General features: G+C 41.6%; 1 protein-coding gene across 4 annotated transcripts in view; it reads left to right on the top strand.

Annotated features, from left to right (window-relative positions):
- The first annotated feature begins 7,955 nt into the window (after positions 1-7,955).
- VRK1 (VRK serine/threonine kinase 1) overlaps positions 7,956-13,561 on the top strand; it is a 59,605-nt gene continuing 53,999 nt past the window's right edge. For 2 of the 4 annotated variants that reach the window (XM_074996551.1, XM_074996554.1), the window contains exon 1: positions 12,477-12,513. In XM_074996551.1, the coding sequence (XP_074852652.1) occupies positions 12,502-12,513 (12 nt within the window). In that variant the 5' untranslated portion in view covers positions 12,477-12,501. Of the gene's footprint in view, positions 8,045-12,407; positions 12,514-13,561 lie in introns of those variants that run through there. The other 2 variants (XM_074996553.1, XM_074996550.1) reach the window with 2 other exon arrangements.

Genomic DNA, 13,561 nt, shown 5'->3' with positions numbered 1-13,561 from the left:
TGAATGAAAACACTTCACCTTAAGGTGAGTAAATGAAAGTAGACACTGTTGCCACCCATATAAATTTTAGACTGCAACCAAAGTAAACATATATCTCTTTTAAATGAAAACTCATGAAAGCCCTTTAATTTGGATTAACTTTGTGCACTTCAAACAGACTCTAGCCTTGTTAGTTAAAATGAATTTATAACAACTTTTAAGTCACCTGTCTGTTAGCATCACAAACAGGTAAACCATAAGTTTTCAAATGGTCTTTCTTTAGCAGCTTTACCACACCAGCATAGTAGTAATGTGGTAATGTTCTTCCTCCATCACCCCAATCATTCTTTCACCTTCCTTATTCACTTCCTTTATGTATCCTGAGCCCTACTCTGATTTCAGTCACCCTATGTAATTTCACTCAAGTTAGTGAGGTTGGTCCTCTCTCGTTAGGAATACTCTTCCCACTTAATTTCTCACCTGGAAGAGGTTCACCTCAGTGCATGTTACACAAGCACTGCACAGCACGTCAGCCCCAGAAGCTGTAGGGTGAATTTCATCCACCATTTAAATATTGACACATCCATGCTGAGCTTCCAGAATGTTTTAATGCTCTGTTTAGTATTTTTTTCACATCTCCAGAAGTCAAATGCATTTCTTTTAGCCCAACCATTTAAAAATAATTTTGTTACATCATTAGACTTAATCATTTTACTGTTTTACACAGTTTTTATAAGAAGTAAAACCATATTTTTGAAGTAGTATACCAAATCACTGGAAAAGGACAATCCCCTGTACCAAAAAATTGACTCATTTTAAATTTTTGTGAGCAAAAATTATTCAGTTTTCTGCTCTATTTCTGGAGATTGCTGGGCATTTCAAACTGTCTATTTTTCTTTGGGTGGAAGAATGGAAAAAGTTAACAGTTCACTAAGGACTATGATTTTGGAATAGCTTTAGTCTAAAATTGAAGACAGAAATATTCAGAGACTATTTTTAATTTATCAAACTGACTTTTGACAGGTCCCTGTCTTTACTCAGCTTTTTACCTTTGGTTTCCAGGAAGTGTTACTTAATTGTAATAAACAGTCTGCTTTTTAGCATCCATGTGCAGTTTTTAATACGCTATTTGAGAAGTAACAAAAAGGAATTTAGGTGTTAACTTTTTTCAATGTTGTAAATTGAGCCTAGATGACTGGCTATATTTGGAGAGACATTCCTTCTGATCAGAATAAGAAACAGTTTTGGATACAGTGTTTGCTATATAATCTCTCTTCTAAGCAGATTCTAAAAAGAAGCCAATTAAGAATAGCTAAAGTCAGTATCAAGGCAAAACTGGCATTAATACTAACGTTGGGGGCTTGGAGTAGGGCTACTGTCAGAGCCATACTGTAGCTTGCTGTGGCCCTTGCTGTCTGCCCTTCTCTTTGAGAGGAGCTACCTCTCTGGAAGGAATTGGTTACAGTTCTACCAGTCTGAACTTCTGCATGGATTTCTTCTGGGAGAGCAGATTCTGTGGGAGAGTGTTACTGAAGTTCTTTTATTTCCTGATTCTCACAACACATTCCGTGACCTGTGGAATCAGAAGTTTGCAAATCTCATACAGAGAGCTTTCAGTGTTCGAACGAGAAAAGTATGCTACAGAGATGCAGCTCCCCTTCTGCAGATTTGGGGACACTGCCCCCAGTTTTGCTTCTCCTAGGCCACCTAGGAGAGAAAAAAAATGACCCCATAAGAAAGCATTTGAAACACTCATTTAATTTGTAGTGAGATGAGGTCTTGCAGAACATTTTTAAACACTTATAAGAGCTTTGTCTCTTCCTTTCTTAGCATCTTAATTGTAAACTAAATATGCTTAGAGGTGCACTAGTAGAATGGTCTTGTAATCAGAATATAGGATTGGTAGTCAGGAAACTAGTCATCTTCTCTGTTCTGCCACAGACTTCCTCTGAGATCTTTTGCAAATATCTTATGGTTTCTGTGCCTCAGTTTCTTCATCTGTAAAATGGGGATAATGTCTGCCTGCTTCAGCAGAATGTTGAAGCTTAAGTCATTATTTGTAAACTGTATGGAGAAGCTTGTGTAGGTGTTGCTAGAGAAATACAAATTATTTCTTTTCACCATTCACTTTCCTTTGCAGGAAAAATCTTTCTTTAAATCCTGGGATAAAGGTATCAAAACAAAAAGCAGTCAAGTAGCACTTTAAAGACTAGCAAAATAGTTTACTAGGTGAGCTTTCGTGGGACAGACCCACTTCTTCAGACCATAGCCAGACCAGAACAGACTCAATATCTAAGACACAGAGAACCAAAAACAGTAAGCAAGGAGGACAAATCAGAAAAAGATAATCAAGGTGAGCAAATCAGAGAGTGGAGGGGTCGGGGGGGGAAGATCAAGAATTAGATTGAGCCAAGTATGCAGATGAGCCCCTATAGTGACTCAGAAAGTTCCCATCACGATTTAAACCATGTGTTAATGTGCCGAATTTGAATATAAAAGTCGGCTCGTCCACTTCTCTCTCTAAAACGGTGCGATAATGTCTCTTCAGTAACACACATACCTTGAGGTCATTGACAGAATGCCCCATTCCATTAAAATGTTGACTAACTGCTTTGTGGATCTGGAGTGTTTTGATGTCTGTTTTGTGCCCGTTGACCCTTTGTCTAAGGGAGTTAGAAGTCTGTCCAATATACAAAGCATCTGGGCATTGTTGGCACATGATGGCATATATGATGTTAGTAGCAGAGCATGAGAAAGTGCCTGTGATTCTGTGAGTAACCTGGTTAGGTCCAGTGACGGTATTTCCAGAGAAGGTATGTGGACAAAGCTGTCCCACAAGTAACGCAAAAGTTGACTTGTGTAGGAAGGCAACCTCCACATAAGCTGGGGGTCTATTGTAGTATGTTCTCAAGCAGGATTTATTCTTAGTTGGCTTTAAGGATGTTTACATTGTATATTTTGTGTCACGGCAATTTGTGTTTTACAGTTATAGAGCTTTATAGCTTTTTGAACATCAAGGTATATTATAATTAAATAGTCTGACTCCCTAGCACTTCCAACAACTGGAAATTTAAACATGTATCTTTTTATTTAAAACATGATTTTGTACAGTTGTGAAAATTTAAATAGATAAATCTAAAAAGCTTTAAAATAAACATTGATATTACCTGTCAGAATTATAATTAAATCCCTATTGAATTCTGTCAAGCCTAACTGTAGGCTTAAAAATTAAAAAGCCCAACTATTCAATTTTTTTATACATTCTTTCCACTAGGGGAAACAGTGTAAAATGGAAATGTGAGGGGAAAATGTAGAAAAAAGTGCAGTAATTGCTAGCTCAGATAAAACCCATTTCAGATATGAATGAAAGCAGTATGTCTGGAAATGTGGTTTGTATGCTCACAGGTGAGCTACAACACCTGAGTCTGCATGTGTGTGTACACAGACTAGCATAAACTGTGCAATGCAAACATACCCAAAATAACAGCACACTTAACAGAAAACACCTGGGTGTAGATGGGAGTGCTGTGTTGCATTTGGCAGTTAAGAATCGCTATGGACCCAGTTGTATATATGTCTTTTCATAAGCCTGACTCGCACCTCAAAGCTCTATTTTTTTAACCAGGATGGTAATTCTATATGTGCTGAGTCATTTTAAGCATGAATCAACATCATATTAATTTTCTTTATATCACTGCATGGCTATTATTGCAGCATCCCTGTGAGGGATGTAAGACCTGTTGCCAGTGTTTCCTCTAATTTTTTCTATCCATGGGCAGAATAAATTTTGTCATGTGCACCACGGCATGTATGGATGTGCACCACCAATAGAAACACATGCTATCCACTGTTAGGGGTCTGTGGGGACTCTAATAATAATCTGGGTGGCACTTTAATCTTTCTTGGACAGACACCCAAGAGCTCAGATTACAGGGAATATTGACAGTTGCCTGCGTGAGGAAAAGTGAGGCAGAAAATTTAAAAGATGGTCCCAGGTGACAGGAGTCCAAAGGACTTGCCAGCTTGCAATCCTGTGCTTAGACCATAGGACCACACATTTCTCAAGAACTTTCTTGAATTTAGTTATGGGAAAAATAGAGATTTACCACAATTTGCATTAGAGGCGTCCACACCTTTCAATTTCAGAATAAAGAGGATTTGGAGTCACCACTCATTGGCTGTGTCTACACAAGCCAAGATCTTCGAAATGGCCATGCAAATGAGCAGCAGATAGGAATAAGGGGATTTTGAAGTTGCCGGGGTCCTTTTGAAAAGGAGCCCCGTCTGGACGAGCCCCACGGCAGCAAGCCATGGCAAATTCGAAGTGCCATGGCTGCCGGCATGCTAATGAGGAGCTGAATATGTATTTCAGTGCCTCATTAGTTATCTTCGAAATGGCCATTTGCATGGCCATTTAGAAGATTTGGGCTCGTATAGAGGTAGCCATTGAGACTTGGCCTTGCACCTCTCCATCATCACAGTAAGAATGAGCTTATGGGCAAAGTGCGACAGTGCATAGCACCTTCTGCTTTCTATACTTTCTGATTTTTCTGTGAGCTTGCTGAGCAGTCTGTAAGGTATAGAATTCAAAGCACCACAGGTTCTTGAAAAGCAGCAAAATACATCATATGAGCACAGTGGAGGGGTAGGGTCAGCCTAGGTCCGGGGTCTGCAACCGAAATAGCAAGAAGAGCCATTTTTTCAAATTCATTTACGAAACCAATACTTCAAGAGATGCAATACATGTGAATACAAGACAGTCCTCAATAAATGATGTCAAACCATACTTTTAGACACCTCTATTTTAAGAGATGCGCACACACAATTTGTACCAGTTAAAGTTGTTACTCCACTCTCCAGACTTAACCCGCCTCAGCCCCTGAATCCACCCTCCTATCCCCAAGCTTTACTCCCATCCCACAAACCCACCCCCACATCCCCAGGCTTAACCCCTCTCAGCCACAAACCCACCCCACATCCACAGGATTTACCTGCCTGAGACAAGGAGCTCCGCGTGCTGCTCCTCCAGAGCTGCCTCCTTCTCAGTGCGGCTCCGACAGGGCAGGCTTGGCCGCGCCTCCTCCAGCTCTCCTGCAGCCTTAGAGTTCCACTGTCTGCAGCGTGTGGGCAGCTCCCTGCCCCACCACCTTTCTCTTCTGGGGTTTCCTTCCACTGCTGATTCCACTTGCAGCTCCAGAGGCTGCTGCCGCTTAAACAAAAAAACTACATCCAGTTTTAATGGTGGGCTTTGTTTAAGCGGTAGCAGCCTGCAGAGCTGCAAGTGGAGTCAGTGGCAACAGTGCTCGGAGCTGCAGGTTGCTGACTCATGGCCTAGGTTTTTATATGGAATAGGTGTTTAGGTACCACAAAGATGGGCTTATGAGTTTGACCAGTTTTAACACATTGTAATCTTTGGCATCCCTAAGAACTGAGCTTGTTAAAAAAAGTGTCCATCAAATTATCTCTGTATAAGGATCACTGAGTTGAACCCCCAATTGCCCCAAAGCAGTTTTTTCCTTCCCTTCTGGCTTTCCTTGAATTCTGATCTTCCTACTGTGTATCTCTTCCAAGTTCACAGATTGGTAGGAGCAAGCGTGGGTGTGATTTGATTTGTCTTTGACAACAAAAGAATGAAATGTAGTGTTATCGGCTGACAACTGGATCAGAGCTTTCATGTGATGAGGGTTTGATTTGTACAAAACCAATATGGGGCAAGGAGGACAATCTTCTCTGCCCCTCTAAAAGGTCCGTAAGGAGCAAACAAAATGTTTCCTTTGCAGTTTATCACTTTATCTCCTTTTGTAACTCTATCATTAATTCTACAAAGTGATTTGATGTATGAAAAAATATTGTGTAGAATTTGTATTTTTAACAGAACATTTCCAACCTAACACAGACTGATTTTAAGGTTGAATGAAAAATTCCTCAGCATATCAAACAAGTGAAATAAATTATCATAATGATTTATTTGTGAAACTGCTAGAGGTGGTTGTAGCCCTAAAACCAAAGACGATAAAAAGACTTGTTAAGATTATCTTCTATCCAATTACATTGTGAAATTCTTCCACATACTAGAACAGGGGTCAGCAACCCCCAGAACGGGCACCAAGAGTGGCATGCAAGCTGATTTTCATTTGCATGGGAGCCTGTGGATTAACAAAAGACTAGCTAATGCTACCAGCCACCAACTAAATGGTAAAGCTCTGCATCTTAATTCATTTATTAATGAATCTGTTTTTAGTAGGACTATTAGTGACTTTAAAAAGTATGACTGGCACTCGGACTGTACATAGAAGTCAAAAGGTAAAATTTTGGCACTCTGTCTTGGAAAGATTGCTGACCCCTATGCTAGAGTCTGGTGTTGGCATGGGAGGAGAAAGGCTTGCATTTGACTTTGACATAGGTTAGGGCAGTGCTGGTGGGTGGCCTAACTTGTTTCTTGTTGCCTAAGTCCCCAGTGGTAATTTGGCAGCTGCCTTGCTTCTCTCTCCAGACTGCCCAATGGCCATAAATTGACTTGCTCTGTAATGCATCTTCATGGGCAAAGACTGTGTGCTGGGGGATAATCCTTTTGCAAGCACTGTGACTTCTGCAATCATCTGTGCAGAGGTAGCTGGCACACATGGTTGCAGGCCAACCAGGATATAAGGCCATTGTTTAACTCTGTCCAGTTTTAACATATCTTAGGGATGAATTTTTCACTATTTGCACATTACAGCTGAAAAGCCCTTGTAAGAGGAAGGAGGACAGCAGTGCTGCCTGCTCTTGCAGATAGTTCCTGGTATCTGGTGCATTTTTCAAAGCTCTGGCTCCAGCAATCACATGATTATGCGAGACTCTTGACAGTTTTCATTTAAACAGTTTCTAGCCCTGATTCTGGTGGAAAATCTGAAAATGTGACCTATAAAGGCGAGAGCACTAGCTTGGAAAACCTCCCATTTAGGTGACAAGTATCAGAAGGGTAGCTGTGTTACTCTGGATCTACAAAAACAACCAGAAGTCCTGTGGCACCTTATAGACTAACTGCTGTTCTGGAGCATCTTCTTCTGTGGCCAAATACCTCCTGTTGAGACCCAGGAGGTATCTGAAGCTTCAAGCAGGTTCTTGCCCATGAAAGCAGATGCTCCAAAATACCTGTTAGTCTATAAGGTGTTCCAGGACTTCTTGTTGTTCTCCCATTTAGGGTTATGTCTCATGTTTTCCAGCCACTCCCATGATCTGCGAGTTCCTGCAACTGGCAACTTTGCAGATGCCTCCTCCGTGGTTGCGTTTTCCACTTGCCTCCTAACGTTTTACTCCTTCGAAGGCGGAAGTTACAAAGCCAGGACGGGCGGTGCTGACTACATCTGCCTTCGTGGCCCTTAGCCGTGGCTACCCTCGTACCCTCTTTTGAAAGAGGGATGCTAAGGAGCCACGTCGGCAGACGCTATTGAGGCGCTACCATTCATATGCAGTACCTTATTAGCATAATGGCAGCCGCGCACATTTCGAAATCGCCGATTTCGAAATACACGCCGCCGCTGTAGACAGGAGGCTTTTGAAAGGACCCCAGGATTTCCAAAACCCCTTCTTCCAATTGGTTTTGGAAGGAGCCTCGAAATCGGGGGAGGGGGGAGAGGGGAAGCTTTGTGAAGGCCCCTGTCAACACCAGCGGCCTGCGTTTAGAAAGCGGCCCTTTCGAAAGGCGCGCAGCCCCAATTATGCTAATGAGGCACTGCATATGCATGATAGCGCCTCATTAGCATCTGCCGAAGTGGCTCATTAGCATCCCCTTTTGGAAAGGGGGATGCTAGTGCAGCCACGCCGGCAGCTCGTGATTCGTCTGATCCAGGGTACTGCAGCCTTGCGCAGCAAGGCTACCCCCCCCATAACTACAACTCCCAGGTTGCATCGCGCTCGGGGCGGGAGAAGAGCGACGGTGGCTGCTGAGGTGCGCGGGCTCTGCGGGGTAAATAGCCAATAGGCGAGGGTGATGGTGGGATGTGCGTAGTCGGGCGGGCTGCCTGAGGGTTCGGGCAGTGCGGGAATTTCGGAGGGTGCAGAGAGAGTTGCTGAGACCTAGGAGGTATTTGAAGCTGGGGTTTTGGAGGTGGATGTAGTCGGCTGAGTCCGCAACCTCCGTCTTCATCGGCCTCCGGCCCGGGAAAGGGTCTGGGGAGGCAGTGTTGAGAGCTTCGACCTCGCGGGAGGAGGCAGTTTGGTCCCACGCGCGATCCGCCGAGGAGCAGCCTCCCTCGCCTTCCCCGGGGGCCTGTCGCGGCTGTCTCGGCGCGGGGCTCACCCCTTCCCCGAGGGTTGCGTGGCTGGCTCACCCCCGCCGGCCCATTTCCAGCCGGGGAGATTCACTGAAGGGTGTGGCGCTTCATTCCCGACCCTTCTCCTCGGGCGGGGCCTGCACAGCAGAGGGGCCCCAACACCGCGGTGATCCTTTTCTGAGCCTCCTTCTCCCGCCAACGGCGCTTGCCGGCCCGGGGGGTGTAGGTCCGAGCGAAGCTCTTTCTCCTCGTGCGGAGGAGCCTCAGGGGGAGTGGGTGAGGGTAGGGACAACTTCAGATCCATCAGAGAAATGGCCGTGTTAGTCTGTTTCAGAAATAACAAGGCGGTGACCCGTGGCACCCAACAATTCAGCACTTAAGAGGATGAAGATGGGAGAGAAAATAAGTTTTACCGTATTAAAAATGTATCCTTAAAATCGTGCCTAAATGAGTTAGGCTTGGGCGGCTCCATCCTATTGCAGTTGAGACAGTGGAGATAAATTGGCTTTTTTCTTTTTTTTTTTGTTGTTTTAACCATTTTATAATAGTCGACTTGCAGTGCTCACTGTAAACTGAGTGCTTGGGTGGCTGTTCAGGAGAGCTTAGTATGATGCCCACCTGATCAGCAGAGGGTCTGCAGTTACCTGCCCAGTGGGTAGCATGTGTTTCTGTTGATGGTGCACATCCACACACACCTTGGTGCACATAACAAAATTTATTCTGCCCATGGATTTAAAAGAAGAAAGAAGGAGCACTGTCAAATTGTTCAGGTGTAGGCGCCAAATTTGTCCCCATGGATTTCCAGGGAGAACACCTCCAGGCATGCCTTATGTTCTCTATCATTCTTAAGGGAATTTTGAGTCTGCAGGTCATAAAGATATTTGTGATAGCTGGAGACTTAGTGTTGTTTCTGATTAAGTTTCCCCTGTTCACATCATTGCCACAGACTTTTATTCCACCACCTATTTCCTGGGGAGAATCAGCATTCATTTCCCAGGTCATAGGAGACCCCAAACGATAATTGAAACAGCAGTTCTCACACGTGCTACATAATCACCATAAATACCTTTCTTATGGACACTTTTTATTTTGTAGCTGTTTGGTGCTGGTTCAGAGAGATAGCGTTTTTGAGATTATATCTGGTATGGCTTTGCAGATAATATAGGAAGGGATTTATCAGTATGAGTATTATATGGATGAAAATCCAAAAGTTGAGGGAGACTTTAAAACTCATTGAAGTTCAAAGTGTCAATTATGGCTGGAATAGATAGTTTAAACTGATTTAATATTAATTCAGAATCATGGAGGTTGTTTCTAAAAGAACTAGACTTGGCAGATGTGTGCTCCATTGAGGGATTCAGAAATGACTTTCCCCTGTAGGAAAAGAGGCCTGTGTCCAGTTTCCCTAGCCTTCTGCTGTCTTGATAAAACAATATAAAATATTAAAAAAAAAACAACTACCGATTCAGGTTCACTACAGGTTCACTCTGTCGAGCTTGAATATAAATACTGAAAGGCAAGAACTTTTAAATAGCTGTAACTAAGGCAATTACTTTGCCCATTGATTTTTAATAACCTCAGTTAATTTCAGATGAGCAACGTTATTCTAAACATGTAACAGAAGGCCTGAGGGAGGAAAAAGATTTTCTTGCATAAATTAGACCTTTAATTCCTGTAGAAATTACCTGTTTTAATTCTGCAAATATCTGAAATATGAATGCCTTTCAGAATTGTGCAATATGATGTCCATTGTTTTCAATAAAATAAACAAATCTTAAATCTGTACACAGTTGAAAATATTTTGGAACTTTAAAAAAAGTTTTTTGTAGCGAGGATGAAGGAATTTTTTTCTTTGCTGGAAGATGTGGAGAGTTCTGGTATGAATAAGCAGTATTAATGAGGTGGAGAGTTAATGTTTAACTGGAACTGCCTATTGACTAAAAGGATCACAGGTCAGCACCACTATATTCTCTATGATGAAAAATAAAAAAGACATCTTATTGAGATAATCAAATACAACAATGATATTTTTGTAGAGATTAAGAAAAGAACCAGATCAGGAAGGAATTCAGCAGTATAGCCATTCTGAATGGCCCCATACGGAAATACTTGCTAAAGGGAATTTGATTTATATTCTTTTGACTTTTACTGAGAATGAAAGAAAACAATCTGAGAATTGTCTATTCAAACTTATTTAAGCGTACAACAACAGTAACTGGATTACTTTTTCAGATTGTATTTGTAAAAAGGGTCATTTATGGCAAGTCTCAATTGCTAAATTGTATGCACACCTCAAGCATAGTATTTGGAGAAGCAGTGACCTTGTATTCACTAAGGAGGTTTTGGGGAAGAGTTCACGTAACAACACCTCTATTTTTATTGTAATTTTTCTATTTTTTAGGAGCAAAATCTAAAGTATTCAGTTTGTTCAAGTTCTGAGCACACGGCTCTAGTGGTTTAGCCTTGTGACTTAAACATATGTTCCTGTTAGTAAGCGGAGTCAAATCTTTTTAGTAGTTGAGAGAGTATAATATTTGACATCTACATAGCATCCTACATCCAAGGATTTCAGGGCAGTTTCTGAGCACAGATTCAATTAAACTTGAAAATACAGTTAGATAGAAAAGAGAGAGTTTTGTTTTGTGGCTTGTTGGAGAAAAGGAGTGGTGCCATATAGTCAAAAATTCTAGTTAACCATGGGCTTGTCTACACTAGTTAGCCCCCTCTTTGGAAGGGGGGATGTAAACGAGCCTGAAAAGAGAATAGCAATGAGGTGCTGTGCTGCATATGCAGCACCTCATTAGCCCAATTCTCGCCATGCGAACTTCAAAGTTGCGAACTTTGAAGCATCAGCAAGCCGTGTAGCCATGGGCGTTTCGAAGTGCCCTTACTCCCAAACATTAGACAAGCTCTAAGAGGTATACTTACCAATGGAATACCATTTGCAAAGAACTAGAATATAATTAAATAAAATATATAACTAATATATAGGGGATCACCAATCCATCAATGGTACTCTACTGAATAGTGGATGGTTTCTTGAAGCATTTAAGTGTATAGAGGTAGTTTTCTATACAGTAAGTTTTATGTTATGACGCTCTGGACAGCACATGGCATACACTCAGATGAGTAAAATGTTAAAAGTTACTGAATATAATTTAGTCTTTCTTTGAATGAGAAAGCAGATCAGGATCTTGAAATGCTTCAAGGTCATCATTTTCAACATCCAGTTTTTACTGTAGGTGTAGAAGGTGTTGGAGAATGGGCTGAATCTGTAACGATGCTATGACAAGCCGGAAAGCTGCTTTTTTGAATAAATCTCTGAGATCGGCTTGCTCATTTGTCTTCTGCCTCTTGCATAAAAATAGAGTGCAGAATGTGCAACTGCATAAGATGGGCAGTGTACTAGTTCTGATTACAGATTTGTGACAGAAAGGTAGCCATGTTAGTCTGTATCTTAAAACAAAAAAAAATAGTCATCTAGCACTTAAGCCTTTAAAGACTAGTCTTTAAAGTGCTACATGGCTGCTTTCTTTTGTTAAGATTAGAGATTTGTATTGGAAGACAATGTAAATGTTGATGAATAGAGTTTTTTTAGTTGGTAAAGTGCCAGGATAACACAGCTTTCAGTGCATTTCCATTAACTGATTAGGGTGAGGTGGTGGCAGTGTAACACACAAAGGCTGTGTCTACACTACCTCCCTACTTTGAAGGGAGGATAGTAAGTAGGGTGTTGGGAGTTGATTAATGCAGCGTTGCAACTTCTTCCCCCGCAGCAACTTTGAAGTGTTAAACTTCAAAGTGTTAGCTGTGGCTAACCCACCAGTACTTCGAAGTGCCCGGGGTACTTTGAAGTCCCTTTACTCCCGGTACACGCGAGCCAGCACTTTGAAATTTAAAACTTTGGGGTTGCTAGGGGGACAGCAGGCGGAATTTGCTTAAAGAAGTGCTGCATATGTACTGTAGCACTTCATTAAGGAACTCCCAACACCCTACTTACCATCCTTCCTTCAAAGTAGGGAGGTAGCATGGACAAGCCCAAACTGGTGCAGTTGATAAGACTTAATATCGAGAGACTTGAGCATCTGCAGGGGATAGACTATCTTTCCTTGCAAAAGTTATTTTTTTTTACACTGAAATAATAATAAAAAAAAAACCCATGCTCTGGCTGTTGTGGGCTCAGCGCTCAATCTGTGGGGCTCAAAATTACTTTATGGATGTGTGAGCCTGAGCACCTTGTAGGAAACTTCAGAAGCCAAAACAAGCTATGATGCCGCAGGTAATTTGAAGTCGTCTAAATTTGTATTAAGCATATGCCCTGGTATGGTGGTAGTGGGTATTGTGCTGTTTTGTTTGTGAGGTAAAATTGATGATTTGTCCTTCGTATATATTGTGGAAGAAGAGTAATTTTAATGCAGGTATTCTTTCAAACTTTTAGTTTGAGTGAGTTGATTATACCTAAACACCCCTTTTATACTTTCATTTTGTTATAATCTTCCCTTCCTGTCCTGTATAGTCTGTTGGTACCATATTGTAAAATAGCTGCAGTATTTCTCCCTGGGGATAAATGATGAAGGGGTTTCTTTTTATAAAGCATTTTATGATCTCATGGAATTAATATTTACTTATGAATATGAAACTCCTCAGGAGGACTGTATGTAAATTATGGCTAAACTTTTGTTTTATAAATTAAGATGAGGTGCCTCAAAGCTGTCTGGAATGAATATACAACCATACATACATACGGTCTTACAGTAATACGTTGAAATATTGAAAAGCAATTGAGTCTGAAAATGCATTTTGGATACTAGAAACTTCAGATGTGATAGTAACAAAGAGGAAGTCGTGCTAGTCTGTACACTATCAAAAGAAAAAGCAGTCAAGTAGCACTTTAAAGACTAGCAAAATGGTTTATTAGGTGAGCTTTCGTGGGACAGACCCACTTCTTCAGACCATAGGCAGACCAGAACAGCCTCAAATATTGAGTCTGTTCTGGTCTGGCTATGGTCTGAAGAAGTGGGTCTGTCCCACGAAAGCTCACTTAATAAACCATTTTGCTAGTCTTTAAAGTGCTGCTTGACTGCTTTTTGTTCAGATGTGATAGGTGTGAGTAATAGTATTGAATGACTTGTTAGAAATAATTTTAGAAGAACCCTTCTCTTGAGGTTGTGATTTCAAGTTTGTTCTGCTGGTGGTGTGTCTTTATCTGCTATGAGTTCAACTATAATTCTGTTATGAGATTTTGCACTTTTAGGAGGTTCCTGAAGAGTAGAACAGTACAGTAAACTCTTTCATATCTGGCAGCCCAGGGACCGGGAGGTTGCCAG

Source organism: Carettochelys insculpta, chromosome 6 (assembly GCF_033958435.1).
Source record: "Carettochelys insculpta isolate YL-2023 chromosome 6, ASM3395843v1, whole genome shotgun sequence".
NCBI lineage: Eukaryota > Metazoa > Chordata > Testudines > Carettochelyidae > Carettochelys > Carettochelys insculpta.
Note: the sequence above shows the minus strand (reverse complement) of the source record. Positions and strands in the feature narration are given on the sequence as shown.